The sequence below is a fragment of the Chelonoidis abingdonii genome, chromosome 15 (genome assembly GCF_003597395.2).
Source record: "Chelonoidis abingdonii isolate Lonesome George chromosome 15, CheloAbing_2.0, whole genome shotgun sequence".
NCBI lineage: Eukaryota > Metazoa > Chordata > Testudines > Testudinidae > Chelonoidis > Chelonoidis abingdonii.
In genome coordinates, this window is record NC_133783.1 from 31,227,603 (window position 1) to 31,244,032 (window position 16,430).

Genomic DNA, 16,430 nt, shown 5'->3' on the forward strand with positions numbered 1-16,430 from the left:
AGTGCTGCTGAGTCTCTCTGGAGCACATCGACCTCTCCTGGGACCACACCCTGTTACCAGCTGTGTCCCCCTTGGCCTCTTCAGCAGACCTCCTTAAAGGGACAGGACACAGGTAACCATAACTCCGGCATCCTGTTATGACTGCAACATTAGCAATTATTTACAGAGTGAGTCTGAGTTATCACTTAGTTTCACTTGGAATAGTTAATTAAGCAAAAGAGCTGTTTTCAACCCAATCTAAGGAATTCTGAGAGGGGAAAGAAGTGTTCCTAAAAATCTTTTATTTGGGGTGCAAAGTGGATGTTCAGTTCTCGGGCAGTTTGGAGTCAAATACTGAGAGAAAATTTGTCTGTGTGCCACTGACATACATTGAAAGGAACTGGCCTCATCAACCGTTCCCAGTTTCAGGCCCCAATCCCACTGAATAAGAGTCAACAATGTAATGCAGTTGTGAAACAGGCTAATATCATTCAGGGGTGTATTAACATGAGCATCATATGTAAGACATGGAGGGTAATTGTCCCAGTCTGCTCGGCCTTGGTGAGGCCTGTGCTGGAGTACTGTTCCAATTCTGGGCACCGCACTTTAGGAAAGATGTGGACAAATTGGAGAGGGTCTGGAGGAGAGCAACAAAACATGATGAACGTTTTAGACAACTTGACCTCTGAAGAAAGTTTAATACAACTGGGCATGTTTAGTTTGGGAAAAGAAAATTGAGGGTGGATGACCTGATAACACTTTTCAGATATGTTAAGGGCTATTATAAAGAGGATGGTGATCAATTGAAGGGAGGGCAAGATGTAACGGGCTTAATCTGCAGCAAGGGAGATTTAAGAGAGGGGTTAGGAATAAACCTCTGGAATAGGCTTCCAAAGGAAGTTGTGGAATCCCCATCGGAAATATTTAAGAACAGATTGGACAAATGTCTGTCAGGGTTGGTCTAGGTTTAGTTTGTCTTACCTTGGTACAAGGGGGCTGGACTTTGACATCCAAAGTTCCTTCCAGACCTACATTTCTGAGTCTATGATCCTGAATGGAGTTCATCCCACACACCGAGCCCCATTGAGTTCCACCCACCTGCATGGAGCTCATTGCGGATTGGGGCCTTAGTGAAATATTCAAATACTCTGAGGACATCACTGGTGCTTAACAAGTAATAGACTTTCTGAGTCTGGACCAAGAAGAAAGCAACTAAGAAATTAAATAACTAGCTGCAATGTGATGTATCAGAGTATCGAGTTGCCAGCATCCACCTGTTTCCTGGCCCATACCCCAAGCTAAAGGTACCTCTGTGTCATTATGCAATGCAGAAGCTGTTAGGAATACAAGAAACTGCTATTATCATCCTGGATTGCTGGTCCCTCACCACAACTCCTAGACTTACAGCTCATCCTGTGCATTTGGGATGCAGAGGGCAATGCCTTCTGCGCAGGAGCTGGGTATAGGTTTCTTGGGCCACTGGAAATAACCAACCCCCATCTCTGTGGGGATCATTCCATGAGCACACTGATAAACCTTGCCCGTTGCCTGATTCCTGCCACAGGAAGGAACTGAATCAAAGGGGTTTCCAGGCAGGGATTTCTACCCTGACAGGACTATGTGGAAGCAATAAAGAACTCAAGGTTTTTGAAACAAGAGTTTAGTCAGTTCTTCATCAAGTGCTTGCTCATGTTGATTCCATTTTAGGTGTGTGTGTGCCCACATGCACAATTGTCAGAGATTTTTGTCTTAGCGGTATCCATCGGGTTGGCTTTTGTGCCCTCTGGAATAGTGTGCTCATGAGATGGAATATCAGGTGCCACCTGCCCCAGGCCCTCTCAGTTCCTTCTTACCACCTGTGATGGTTGGTTGGAGCACCTTGCCTTGTCTCGCAAGACCACTAGTCATTTCTTCATACCTTTTCTCATAGACTTCATTCTACTGGTTGTTGTTTATAGTTCAAATTAGTTAGTTGATAGTGTTAAGTTAGTTATAGAGTCCTGGTTGGGACTTTGCCCCGAGTGAGGCATGCCTCGCTCTGCCAGCTTCAAGTCATGTTTGGCATGCAGCAGGCCGATGCCGATAAATGATCCGCATGACAATTGTCTCAAGTGTCTGGGGGAAAGCCACAGAAAAGACTGGTGCCGCATCTGTAAAAACTTTCTCCCTCATACTCAGAAGAAGCGCAATATTCCCTTGCTGGCCCTCCTGATGGAGGCTGCTCTTCATCCTGAGTTGGAGCCCTCCATCGTGGAACCCATGCCATACATCGGCCTTGGTCACAGTGCACCGTCGACACCGGACTTGGCCTGGCACTGCATCCTTTCACTGGTGCCATGGAAGCAGTAGAAGAAGCAGAGTCCCTCGGTACTGAAGGACAGAGGGCCCCCGGGCAAAGGACCTGTGTCAGGACATACACTTGCTTCGGGGCTTCATGGAGGTACCACAGAAGTCAGACCTCCCAGGCTGGCTAGAGACCCACTTTCCACTCTGGGCAGTGACAGGGGCTCCCAGCCTATTGTGGGGTCTTCAGTACCTGATGCAGTCCCGGTGGCTAAGGAGCAGAGCTGGCCGGCTCCATAAGTGCCATGCCAGGTGGCTGAAGACAAGTGGTTCCACCTCCATCACTGAAGGGCATGCCCACTGGGGGGCAGCAGCACAGACTGGCTGAACTCCCCTGGTCGCCGGACCACAAGTGTTGGTCCCTGCTGCTGTGACTTTGGACCCTGACACCACACCCCAGCTCTCTAGCCAGGAAACCTAGATCGCCAGCGAGATCTCCACTTACTAGGCGTGGGACTCCAAATTTGAGGCACTGTTCCCTATACCGTCGGTAGTCTGACAGCAGACTGCCGAGGCACCGGTCACCTTCTCCCAGGCAGTCACCGAGATGCCGGTCGCTGTCCTGGAGGGGTGGTTCAGGATCTCTACATCGGTCTCATTTTCCCCAGTACTGTTCCTCAGGCAGGCGGCGCTACTCCCTCTCACCCTGCCGCTTGATGACCAGGGTTAGCAAAGAGACCCAGACCTCAATGGCCTGCAATGGTCTCTGGAGGGACAGTGCTTGGGGATCGGACTGCAATTTCTGTCTGCTGTCAAGAAGTGAGACTGAGGTGGCACTGGTCCCCCCCACCACTGGCCATAGTGGAACCCATGCGGGGTACCAGTGATGCCTGTTCAATACTCCCAGCCCTCCCTGGCCGCATCAGACAAGTCAACTTCAGCATCACAATCAGAGTGCGGTACCGAAGGTGAGGCTGAGGTGGTGCACTGCACCCTGGCACTGAGGGAACCCTCCTCCTGCAGGTGGTGCAGTCCTCGTCATCGCCCCTGAATGAGGCAGTGGCCGGGCCATCCCACCCTAGTAGCCCCACGGACAACTTTAAGGAGCATCAGGCCCTCCTTAAATGGGTGGCTGAGAACTTTGGCCTGCAAACTGAGGAGGCTGCCGAGGAGGCTGACGACCTCTTGAACGTCATATTGGCCACTACCCCAGCATGGGTTGCATTGCCCATCCATCTGGGCATCCTCAAGATAGTCAAGGCTTTATGGCAATCTCCCTCTTCTATTCCACTGATGTCCAAAAAGGTGGAAAAGAAATATTATGTCTCTGCAAAGGGCTTTGAGTATTTGTATACCCGTACCCCTGTGGCATCACTGGTGGTGTCTGCAGTGAATGGGAGACGGATACGCTGCCCTTGATTTAAACGACATATATTTCCATTTTCCCGGGGCACTAGTGCTTCCTACATTTTATGTTGGGCCGGCGCCACTTCCAGTTCATGTCGATGCCCTTTGGCCTTTCATCGGCCTGGAGAGTATTCACAAAGTGTATAGTACTAGTATCAGAGGGGTAGACGTGTTAGTCTGGATCTGTAAAAGCAGCAAAGAATCCTGTGGCACCTTATAGACTAACAGACGTTTTGCAGCATGAGCTTTCGTGGGTGATGAAGTGGGTATTCACCACTTAAGGTGCCACAGGATTCTTTGCTGCTTGTATAGTACTAGTGGCCGATTACCTACGATGCTGGGGAGTTCAGATCTACCCATACTTCGATGAGTGGTTGATATAGGGCCAGCCCCTGGATTGGGTGAGGAGGCATCTCGATTTGGTCTGTTCTACCAGCTGTGACCTGGGGCTTGATCATAAATGAGGAAAAGTCAACCCTGACCCCAGCGCAATGCATAGAGTTCATTGGAGCAGTTCTCGACTCCTCGAGCCAGAGCATTCCTCCTTGAGGCTTGATTCCAAGCCATGGGGGACTTCATCTCAAGCCTGTGAGAGCACCCATTCACCAGCATCCATATGTGCTTGAGTCTGTTGGGTCACATGGTGGCATGCACTTACGTGATCTGGCTCACACAGCTCCACCGAAGGCCTCTACAGGCATGGCTGGCATCGGTCTTTGTTCCCATCCAGCACAGCATGCACGAGGTAGTCAGGATTCCGGACAATGCTCTGTCATCCCTCACCTGGTGGCAGCATCCCCGGCCTCGTCGATTACACTTGGGACCTGGGATGGGGAGCCCATCTAGGCAATCTCAGTACTCAAGGTGATTGGTCCAGTCATGATCTTTCCCTGTATATTAATGTCAGGAAACTCAGGGTGGCCTGCTCAGCCTGTCAAGTCTTTCTACCTCATTTAAAAGGCATGGTGGTTCAGGTCCTGATGGACAATACGGCTACAGTCTTCTATATCAACAAGCAGGGCAGAGCCAGGTGGTTTGCTCTATTCCAGGAAGCCCTTTGGCTCTGGAACTTCTGTCTGCAGCACAATATCCACTTTGTTGCTGCTCACTTTTCAAAGACCAAGAACACTTTGGCGGATCGCCTCAGCAGGACATTCTCATCTCGCCATGAGTGGTCCCTTCATCCCAGGTGGTCAACTTCATGTTCCACAAGCAGAGAACTCCCAGGATGGACCTATTTGCCTCCAGGCAGAACAGAAAAGTCACATTTTCTGCTCGATTTGGGGCATGGCGAGAGGATCCCTGTTGGACGCCTTTCTGCTCCCATGGTCAGGGTAGGCCTGATGTACGCCTTTCCTCTGGTGCTGTTGTTGCTCAGGGACCTGGTGAAGATCAAGCAGGACATGGTGAAGGTCATCCTCATAATGCTGGCCCGGCCGCACCAGCACAGGTTCAGCACTCTGCTGGACCTCTCGATGGCGACCCCATTCTGGCGACTGCACAAGTCAAACCTGTTGTTCCAGAACTATTGCAGTCTTCTGCACCCGAACCTGGCAGCATTATATCTGACAGCTTGGCTGTTGAGTGACTGAATGCACAGGACCAGTGAGTCCTGTTGGGGAGTAGAAAGTCCTCTACCAGAGCGAATTATATGGTTAAATGGAAGTGGTTCACCTGCTGGATTGCAAATAAGGGGGTCTATCCCAAGAGAGCTTCATTGCAGCTCATTTTAGATTACCTCCTGCCTCTCAAGCTCCAGGGCCTGTCCCTCTCTTCAATCAAGGTCCATCTCATGGCCATCTCGGCTTTCCACCTGCTGTTCTGCAACAGGTCAGTTTTCGCTCAGAATATCATGGGCAGATTCCTTAAGAGCCTGGAGTGCCTCTACCTGCATGTCAGGGATCCCATGCCTGTCATGGCCCCCTTTGAGCCTCTGGCTTCCTGATCTCTCCTTCTTCTCTCCTGGAAAGTCACGTTCTTGGTAGTGGTGATGTTGGCCCACCAAGTGTCTGAAATTTGGGCTCTTACCTCAGAACCGCCTTACACGGTCTTCTACAGGGAAAAAGTCTGGCTAAGACCACACCTGGGCTTTCTCCCCAAGGTAGTCTCTCAGTTTCGTTCAAGCCAAGACATTTACTCACAGGTCTTCCCAAAGCTGCATAAGTTGGAGGGAAAGCACGGCATCGGAGGACGCCTTTGGCCTGCTACATTGACAGGACCAAGCTGTTTCGTAAGTCCATGCAGTTATTTGTCGCTGTGGCTGACAGGATGAAGGATTGTCCTGTATCCGCTCAAAGGATTTCCTCTTGGATCACAGCCTGCATTCGCTTCTGCTATGATCAAGCAAAGGTGTGACCTCTGGCGATTTTCGCCGCCCACTCTACCACGGCACAGACCTCTTCAGCAGCCTTTCTGGCCCAAGTGCCTATCCAGGACATCTGTAGGGCAGCCACTTGGTCATCCGTCCATACCTTTATGTCCCATTATGCATTTACTAAACAAGCCCGGGACAATGCTGGCTTTTGTAGGGCAGTACAGCAACCTGCTAAGCTGTGACCTCTGAGCACCTCCCTAGATACTGCTTGTGTGTCACCTAAATGGAATCAACATGAGCAAGCACTCGAAGAAGAAAAAACGGTTACCTACCTTTTCATAACTGTGTTCTTCGAGATGTGTTGCTTGTGTCTGTTCCATTACCCACCCTCCTGCCCCTCTGTTGGAGTTGCTGGCAAGAAGGAACTGAAAGGGCATGGAGTGGTGGTGCCTGATATATCGCTGCATGAGCGCACCACTCCAGAGGGCACCACAGCCAGCGCTACAGATACCACTAAGGCAGAAAGCTCCAACAATGTACACATGGGAACACACACACCTAAATTGGAACGGACATGAGCAACACATCTCGAAGATCAACAGTTACGAAAGCTAAGTGACCATTTTATTTTATACCTGCTTGGCATATAAAGGCTGTGATGAGGAAGACTAATCCCTATGTAGCAAAGATGAAAACGCCTGAGTGAACTAATTCTCTACAGCTGAGGCGTTAGGGTCTGACAATTAGCCAATTTCTGCAAATTGATTTGAAGGCTTGGGTTCCACAACTGGTTTGTTTTTCATCTGACATAGCAAAGGCTTTTGACTTGGTGAGCTCTGTTTTTAGAAAAGGAAAATCATGAAATGCCACCTATCATCTGTATTGTTTTCCTATGCACCTGAGTCTATTGACCAGCTAATCTGGAATAATCCAGGGGTGGGGTGACTCATAGAAAGGTTGAAATCACACTTCAAGATGATGGCATTGTGCTGTTCCTATCATCTCACCAACTCTCTATCTCCTTCTGAAGACCCTACAGGACTATGTTGGTTTTTCCAGATATAAAATTAATTCAGAAAAGTCATAGATTTTTTTTCTGGTTTAATGTCCTCCATGTATACCATGTGACTTCTCTCTTTTGTCAAGTTGTATGAAAATTGTAGTGACAAAAATGTGGAGTGCAGTCAAGATTCCGTGAATATCTTATTTCCAAATGATCTTGGAAGAAATTTCCAAACACTGTCTGATCATAAATGCATTCCAGGTTTTTTCATGAGTATATTGGCATTTGAGAATATGCCTGCACCAGCAAATGTCCAGTGGGCAGTCAACCAAATTCTGCAAGGATGCAGCTTTACCACAGTATTCTGATGGATGGGTTGAATGAGGAGGAATGTTTGAAATAAATTCCTAGTGTGTTAGTGAACAACTATTTGGGAGTAAAAGTGAAACTAACGCATCAGAGGCTATCATCCAGGAGAACCTGAAGTCTCTCCCAAAGTGTCTTTTTTGTGAACCCGTGATTCTGACAATGTTACTGGTGATAAGAATAGTTCAGCATAGCAAGGGATTAATTTATCAAAGCCAAAGCTAATAGGTAATGAAAATGACAATTAGTAATATTAAATTGCACTTTCAGATTTCTACTGCCTCCCTGCAAAAATATGATTGAGATGTTATCTATCACCTGCGCACACACAGACAGAACAAAGGAAAATATCATAACCTAATAAATTATCAACCCAGCAAAGGATTAAACCATGCTATCTAATGTATTGTGTATTAATGTTATAGGCTAATGCCATGTTATCAACAATTTAAGTTATTCTATATGATCAGTGACTACAGAATTTAGGTGAATATTTTATACTGAACTTGCTGACAACTCCTGACTTCAAGTCTACATTTTACTGTCAAGTTTAGGGTGACTTTTTTTTTAAGACAGCAGATCACAACCAATCAGTATTATGTCTGTGTTAGTAAAGAGCACAGATATAATTGCCATGCATTTCCTTTACTGTTAACGTAATTGCCAGAGTCCATCTACTTTGTGATATGTACCTTTAACTTTCCAGGGTGCCTAGAGCTTGGGACGGGGGCTTCTCTAAGGAAAGTATAAGTCCGAGTAAATATATCCAATGCTAAAAATCAGGCCAAAGAGAGAAGGGGGAGGGGTAGAATTAGTAAATGACTCTTCAAGGCTACTTCTGATTGGAGAGCAAGAATCTGATGTGGCAGGTATCTGCCCCCTCATGCTGCTTTTTAATGCTGGGGCCATCAGACATCTGAATCCACCTGGTGCAGCAGAAGGACTCCAGTGGGTAACTCTTTTTCTTAATTTAACTCTGACTGAGATTTGCATTTTAATTACTTTTGTAATGAAATATTTTGGTTGCTTTTTCTCTGAGTGAGGAGGGTATACAGGAGATGTCTATTGAGGTTGAACTTCCTGAAAATCATCAGAAAATCCATAATTATGGTCAGTACAAGATGGGTTAAACCTTTCACTGTTTTCAAAAGTGCATGGTCCGAGAGTGACTTTTTATAGAATATTAATTTGTTTGGAAGATCTGTGCAGATCAGGTACTTTGAACTGCTTTAGGGGAGAATCTTTCTGAAGTGTATCTAATAAATCATTTCACATTAAGGTCTATATTTCAGCATTAAGCCAGATCCCATGTTATGGGGTGATACAGAAACTATTGAGATGAGAGCCAGATTCATTGTTGTCATATGGAGTAGCAGGAGGACAGAAAACAAAGGGACACATCAAGGCATTTGCAGCAGGGCTGTGAATTAGGGACCTCAGCGGGTAAAATAAATAAAGTTCTTAAGATGTGTATGCTTGAAGCAAAGGAAGTGTTCCTATGGGAATTAAAATTAATCTTCATATAAAGTTCACTTCACAATTTTCTAGCTACATTTCTAACACAAATGAAATACTGCAGATTTTTTCTCTGGTCTCTCAAGTATTGTTTTACAGCATTTATTGCTGTGTAGAATCTCTGAAGCCACATCTTTGAAACTGACTAGAACTACAATCTCTGAGCGTATTAAATGTTACCTCCAAATAACTATAAAAAAATAAGGTTGCAAAGTCAAGCATTTATAACTTTGGAAATACCAGACTTCAGGTTGCCTGTGCAACCTCAATTCAGCTCCATAGCATATATGTACTATACAGTCAAAAATTTACACTTTCACATGATTTATTCCACAAGAAAAATGAAATATGGACAAAGCTATTTTTCCTTAATCTCGTTCTCAGGAATAGCTGGACGGTTTTAGATGATACTTTCCAATACAATGGAACATGAGGTAGATGTGTGCCATGGTAAATTTAATTGGAGACAGTTACAGTTTTGCAGAGGCAAAGACACAACTCAAAACAAGCTCTTAAAATGGAAAGTATCAGAGAACTTTAGCTACAGGCAGCATTATCAGCTCCATGTATAATATTGGGAATAACTTCAATTGTTTTTCTCGGGAAGCTTCAGATGATTCTAAATACTGTATTTTTGACCATCTTAAAAAAGACATTCGATAAGGAGATACTGTCCTGAAATTTTCATTCCCTTCTATCTTAATCTATATGATTGGATTAGAGCAAAGAACTGGAGAGACTGAACATTGGAGTGGTTTAAAATATTTACATTTCATCTTTGTGCCAAATCAATCCTGATTTATGCCTCACTGTCTAATCTAGGCTTTTATAAACAGTTGACAAAGTTTAGGGTAAATTGAAAAGTTCACTTGATTTTTTTTTCTTCTTAGTTAATATTTTATTACTTGCAAAAAACAATATGTAGTTACAACATATCAACATTAATACAGACCTACACACAAAAATGTGGAATCAGTGCTTACTTTGTGCTGGCTGAGCCCCGGCACCTCCAGGCTTGGCAGTTCATAGCTTCTCTGGGCTTGATGCTTCAGTTATGAAAGTAGAAAAATTGCTTGTGTTCTGGCACCTCTTTCATTATGAATTAAGCAATGTGTGGAATATGCAGCTGTTGATGATGAAAAAGACATTCAACGAAACTACTGTTAAGCGAGTGAAGATAACTATTCTCGAATGGGTATGTTTTAACAAAATGTTTTTTGTAGGAAAATGCCAATTTGTCACAAATTAAACATTTTGCAGAAGTATCAGTTGTGTGGAAATTTTATCAGGGTGGTTTCCTGGGTCCAGGATGAAATTTCAAGAGGCAGAGTGAGGATATTGGGAAGATCAAGACTATAACAGGGTTCAAAATAGAACTAGATAAACTCATGGAGGATAAGTCCATCAATGGCTATTGGTAGGGCCCTATCAAATTCATGGTCCATTTTAGTCAATTTCACAGTCAGAGGATTTAAAAAACGGTAAATTTCATGATTTCAGATACTTAAATCTGAAATTTCGTGATATTGTAATTGCAGGAGTCCTGATCCAAAAAGGAGTTGTGTATGTGTGTGTGGGGGGGTCAAGGTTGTTATTACAGGGGTGGGGATTGTGGTACTGCTACTCTTACTTCGGTGCTGCCTTCGGAGCTGAGCAGCTGAAGAGTGGCGACTACTGGCTGGGAGACCATCTCTGAAGACAGAGCCAACAGCCAGCACCAGTGCAGAAGTAAGGGTAGCATGGTATGGTCTGCCACCCAGCTCTGAAGTCAGCACAGAAGTAGGAGTGGTAATACCTTCACCTTCTAAAATAACCTTGTGACCCTTCCGCAATGCTCTTTTGGGCCAGGACCCCCAAACTGAGAAGTGCTGGTCTCCCCCTCTGTAGAGTAAAAGCACAGAAAAGACCACATTTCACAGCAGGGAGATCAGATTTCATGGTCCGTGATGTGTTTTTCATGGCTGTGAATTTGGTAGGGCCCTAGCTATTAAGCAGGATGGGCAGGGATGGTGTCCCTAGCCTCTGTTTGCCAGAAGCTGGGGCTAGGCTACAGGGAATCAATTACTTCACTCCCTCTGGGGCATCTGGTATTGGCCACTGTGTAGAGGACAGGATAGTGGGCTAAATGGACCTTTGGTATGATCCAATATGGCCGTCTTATGTTCTTATGGAGACCCCTTATCCAAAAATCAGTCAGAATAGATAGCTGAATCTGGGTCTCTCACCTCCTGGGTGTGTGTGCCCTAATCTTTGGGCTACTAACTATTCTGGCTCAATATCTTTCTTGTGTTCTCATTCAGTTTCAAAGGGTCCCTGTTTTGTTTCTATCTAGATTTTTTTTTTTGAGATTTCAATTGATCAGAAAATGGAATGTTTGTTTTCTGGTCAGCCCTGCTGCATACCCTTAAATAACAGTAAACAACAAGACGAGTACTATAAGAGTACTCAATTGTCAAGTATTTAATATTATTTACATTTTACTGATCGTCCAGACTTTTCTATTCTCTTCTGTTCTGGTTCTTATACCACCCTCAGTTCCATAGTATCTGCATGTCTCTCAGGAATATGTTAAGCACCGTGACTAGCACTCATGTGTGATTCTTTTCTCCTGAGTGAGAAAATTTCATGACTAATTTTTTGGTTTGTTTTTTTGGTTTTATTTATTGTATGCCTCTCCAGCTCTGTCAGGAATCACAGCCTGCAGCAGAGCTAGTTTCCAGGCAACTTAAGAAGCACAACTGTCCTGAAGCAGGTTGCCTGACTGGCTACACCACCTGATTGGCTGGAAAGGCCACCAGGTAGGCTTTTAAGCCAGCAGCAACTCACTGGCTTCTCAATGCTCACACCTGTCAGTGTAATTCCTCCTGTGTTGCCGCCTTCCTGTTGCTCCTGTCTTGCACTCAGCCTCGTCTCAGCCCTGCTACTGCCTGGACCCCTCTTTTGCCTGTTACCTTGTCTGCATCAGGTAATTCCAGCTCCAACCCTTACTCCCAGCTTCTGACTCTGGCTTTGACACTCAGCTCTTGTATCCAGATCTTGACCTCCAGTTTGACCCAGACCTCCGGCTTCTGACTACTGACTCTGAATCTAGCCTCTGGTTCTGACACTTGGTTCCTGACATCTGTCCAACCAGTAGGCCTGATTCCCATTGTGACCACTAGCCTATACTGCCCAAATCACAGTCACCTGACAGCCTGTGTGTTCATTATTGAAGACAAACTCAAAGAAATTCATCTTGTATTTGGAATGGAAAGTGGTAATGGCTGAAGTAGTAATTTGATCATGTGGGAATTAATTCTACTGCCTTAGAGACAGTTCTGTCTCCTGCACAAACAAGTTTTACCTTTGCTAAGGACAGCTCCACTGTACCCAAGGAGTGGAGTTGTCAACAACAAATCTTATCTCAGAGCTTCAGGTGATCTTTTAGGTTTCTTCTTCAATGAAGGCCTTGAAAATAATGACAGAGATCTTGAATTCAACCATCTGCATCAATGATGTTAAAAGTTTAAAGCCACATAGCTTTGTTCATTTTTCAAAGAATCCTAGAAATGTTGGCCAAGAAGGGACTGCAAGAGATCATCATGTCCCCTACATTGAGGCAGGACAAAATAAATCTTGACCATCTTGAGAGGTCTTTATCCAATCTGATCTTAATAACTTCCAGTGATGGGATCCCTTTGAAGCCTATTCTAGAACTTAACTACCCTTAGAGTTAGAAAGTTTTTCCCAATATCTAATCTAAAATCTCCCTTGCTGCAGCTTACACCCATTACTACTAATCCTACCTTCAGTGGACATGGAGAACAATTGATCATTGTCCTCTTTTTACCAGACCTTAACATATTTGAAGTCTGTTATCTGGTTCCACTTCAGTCTTCTTTTCTCAAGATTAAACATGTTCAGTTTTTAAAATCTTTCCTCAGAGGTCAGGTTTTCAAAAAGTTTCATCATGTTTTCTTCTCCCCCAGCCTTTCTCCAGCTTGTCCACATCTCTCTTGAAGTGTGGTACTAGAACTATTCACAGTACTCCAGCTGATGCCTCAACAGTGCTGAGTAGAGGGGGGTCAATTATCTCTCAGGTCTTACATGTGTTACTTGTATTAATATGCCCCAGAATATTAGCCTTTTTTGTAACTGCATCACATTGTTGGCTTATATTCAATTTGTTATCCACTATAATCCACAGATCATTTTCAGTAGTACTAGTATCTAGTCAGTTATTTTTCATTTTGTGGTTGTGCATTAGTTTTTTTCCTCCAGAGTGAAATATTTTGCATTTGTATTTGTCTTTATTTCATCTTGTTTAATTAAGACCACCCACCCGCGTCGCCCTCGCAGCTCCCATTGGCTGCGATTCCCCGCCAATGGGAGCTGCACAGATGGCACTCATGGTGGGGGAGGAAGTAGGCAGAGTGCAGAGAAACCTGGCATGCCTCCGCCTAGGAGTAGCTGGAGCTGGAGCCAGTGACAGGTCGCCACTTGTGGGGAGTGAGTGGCCCCGATCTGGCACTCCGCCCCACATCCCACACCCAAACTCCCTCCCAGAGCCCAAGCTCCTTATCCCCTCCTGCACCCCAACCCCCTGCCGGCCCCACGCCAGCCAGACTATAAACTGGCATTTCAATGAAGCTCAGAGCTTATAGAGCTTTCCAGTTGGTGAAGTGCCAGATAAAGCAGCTTTTTACTGTACTGTGTTTGCCCTTCTCCAGCCCTCTGGGGCCGGGCCTCATCCATTCTCCATGAGTTCTTGAAGATAATTGCTAATGGTACTAAGATTGCTCAGCTAATTACTTAATTACCCTAGTATTAACTTTGTCAGGTCATACCATTTTCAATGCATTTAACTTAACTAAATATTCTTTAACCTGTTTATTCCCTGTTTTTGGCTTGTTTCTCTCCCCCCCACACCTCCCATTGTTAATATTAATTGTGTTGAGTATCTGGTCACCATTCTTCCTTTTAAGGAAGACTGAAGCAAAATAAGCATTAGACACCTCAGACTTCTTCATATCATGTGTTATTAGCTGTCTTTCCCTGATGTGGAGGATCTATACTTCCTTCACATTTCTCCTGCTCCTAATGTATTTAAAGAACCTCCTTATTATCTTTTATGTCACTTGCTAGATGTAACTCATTATGTACCTTAGCCTTTCTAATTTTGTTCCTACATGCTTCTGCTAAACTTTTCTACTACTTTTTATCAATGTATCGATATTTCCATTCTTTGTAGGATTTCTTTTTGATTTTAAGGTCATTAAACCACTCTATATTCGCCTCTTATGATTCTTCTGATCTTTCCTTCACATAAGGATAGTTGGCAGTTTAATATTGTCTTCCTGAGAAACTCCATGCTTTTTTTTTTTTACATTGACTTGTGTCATCACTGAGCAGTGTCATTTTTATGAATGCATTCCTATTCAATCTATTGACGGATAAATTATTTTGCACAGGGCCAAGATGTGGCTGTTCATTCTGGTGACATATCTGACACAAGCAACTGTAGATTCAGAAGAACTCATAAGCAAAGAACATGTGAATCCTGATGCTTTTATGAATATTGTAAGTTTCTTATTGGAGAAAGTTTGGAAATAACGGAATGTGTTCACTGTTACTTATGTTATTTATTTATAATTTCTATACTAACAGATTTGTCCTTTAATGAAATGTCTCCCAGGTGTCCAGCACTCTCCATATTTCCAGAAGTGTCCAATCTAAGCCTTGGTTAGAGCAGAGATCATGAGGGGTACTGGCTACTGGGTCTGGTTTTGTTATACTGAACTCATCTGTGGTCTGTGAAGTTTCACCACTGCTCTGAATTGGGTCCAGTGTTATTAAAAATACAATGAACATAAAGTAGAACAGCTTTTTGCGCTCTTCCCTTCTGAGCTTTCCTCCCACTAGTATAAGAACTTAATTGGCAGACAGTAAATAGTGATTTCACTATCAAAGCTACACCACTTGATTAATTGTAATACTGCTAATTAAAAACATAAACTTGATATTGCATAATAGTATTAATGAATCAGGGATGTGTTTGTATCTTGGAAACTTGACAAAAAGTTCTCCAAAAATTTCTGGTACTCCCGCTCACTCTCTCCTAAAAATATTTTTTTCCTGTTTAAGGATCTAATCTGGTATTCCCATCTAAGAAAATTCACATCCATCTTAACCACTGATCATGAGCTAGTACCTCTTCATTTTAACTTAGACAAAATGTCTGGGATCATATATAAAATAATCCACAAAGTGACTGATCATATGAGGTGCAGGCTCAGCTACTTGCAGGATCAGAATCAAAGTTGGTCCCTTTCTCTCCCTAGCACAGCACAGTATTTTTACTACAAGTGTTAGCTGGTTATGTTTGGCCTGTGATTGGATAAGTAGAAAGGCTCTGCCTACAAACACCCTTCTGCATTCCCTGGGAGAAAGGCACGTTGCACTGAATGTGGGGAGTTTCACAGACCTCAGCTTCTCACTGTTGAGGATGCTGAAGAGTCCAGCTGTAAGGCATTCCTATTTCTTTGCTCCGAACCTGCACCACACCATTCCCAGCTGAGGAAGAGACCTGGTCTTTCTTCTGCTTTTTGGACCTTCTGTGGTCTGACAGGACTTAGTACTCTTGAAGTGTGTAAAAATAGAGCCAGTTAGATTATTTACGAGAGAATAAATATTCTAATGAATTTAGAACTCTTTTTTTCCATTTGTAAATCACTCACATGGTGTTCCTGATCCCTAAAAATGTATTAATTAGACCAACTATTCACTAAATGGTTTAGTTGGATAATTTTTATGAGTAATTAAGTTACATTATTATATTTGAACTATATGGTTTACACTTCAGAATGGATAGCTGCTAGTCGGGGCTGTAGGAACATGGGCTGTAGGAAGTGGTAGAGGGATGGGTTCAGCGTTCCTAGTTCCTCATTTTGCTGATTATCAGTAGAGGCTCATAAGGGCAGGGCAGCTGGGTAATGTGTGTCGTACATTGCCTTATGTACACTTAGATCTTCCTAGTTTCTTTAAAAAGACTCCTGATCAAGCCTATGTTTGGCAGGTTTGATAACAGCTTTCAGATGTTGTCATAAACAGATAGTTAAGGGTTAATGCCTCTTTTACCTGTAAAGGGTTAAGAAGCTCAGTAAACCTGGCTGACACTTGACCAGAGGACCAATAAGAGGACAAGATACTTTCAAATCTTGGTGGGTGTCAGAAGGTATATAGGGTGTCTGTGGCTTTCCTTGGGTTGTAGGTGGGGTCTTTGGCTGCCCTCGGTTGTAGGGTTTATTGTCGGTGTGTCCTCTGGGGTATTCGTTCACCTTGACAGTAGCTTTTTTCTTTTCTACCTCTTCCATCCATTTGGCTCCAATCTCCCCCGCCTCGATTACCATTTTGGGTTTCCCATCTAGGATGTACCTCTCTATTTCCTCAGGAACACCATCTAAGAACTGCTCCATTTGTATCAGGAGATGCAGCTCGTCAATGTTGCTAACCTTTGTTCCAGATATCCAGGCTTCATAATTCTTTGCAATGTGGTAGGCGTGTCGGGGAAATGACCCATCTGGT

The 16,430-nt window shown here is 44.1% G+C and overlaps 1 protein-coding gene and 1 long non-coding RNA gene across 2 annotated transcripts in view; one reads left to right on the plus strand and one right to left on the minus strand.

Annotated features, from left to right (window-relative positions):
* Positions 1 to 16,430, minus strand: part of LOC142047814 (uncharacterized) — a 498,924-nt gene that overhangs the window by 395,319 nt on the left and 87,175 nt on the right. The gene's annotated exons all lie outside the window — the stretch shown is intronic.
* The window catches only part of LOC116818980 (lipase member M-like), a 24,128-nt gene continuing 15,910 nt past the window's right edge, over positions 8,213 to 16,430 (plus strand). Inside the window, 3 exon segments of the mRNA XM_032770285.2 lie at positions 8,213 to 8,264; positions 8,267 to 8,300; positions 14,318 to 14,426. Of these exon segments, the coding sequence (XP_032626176.2) occupies positions 8,213 to 8,264; positions 8,267 to 8,300; positions 14,318 to 14,426 (195 nt within the window).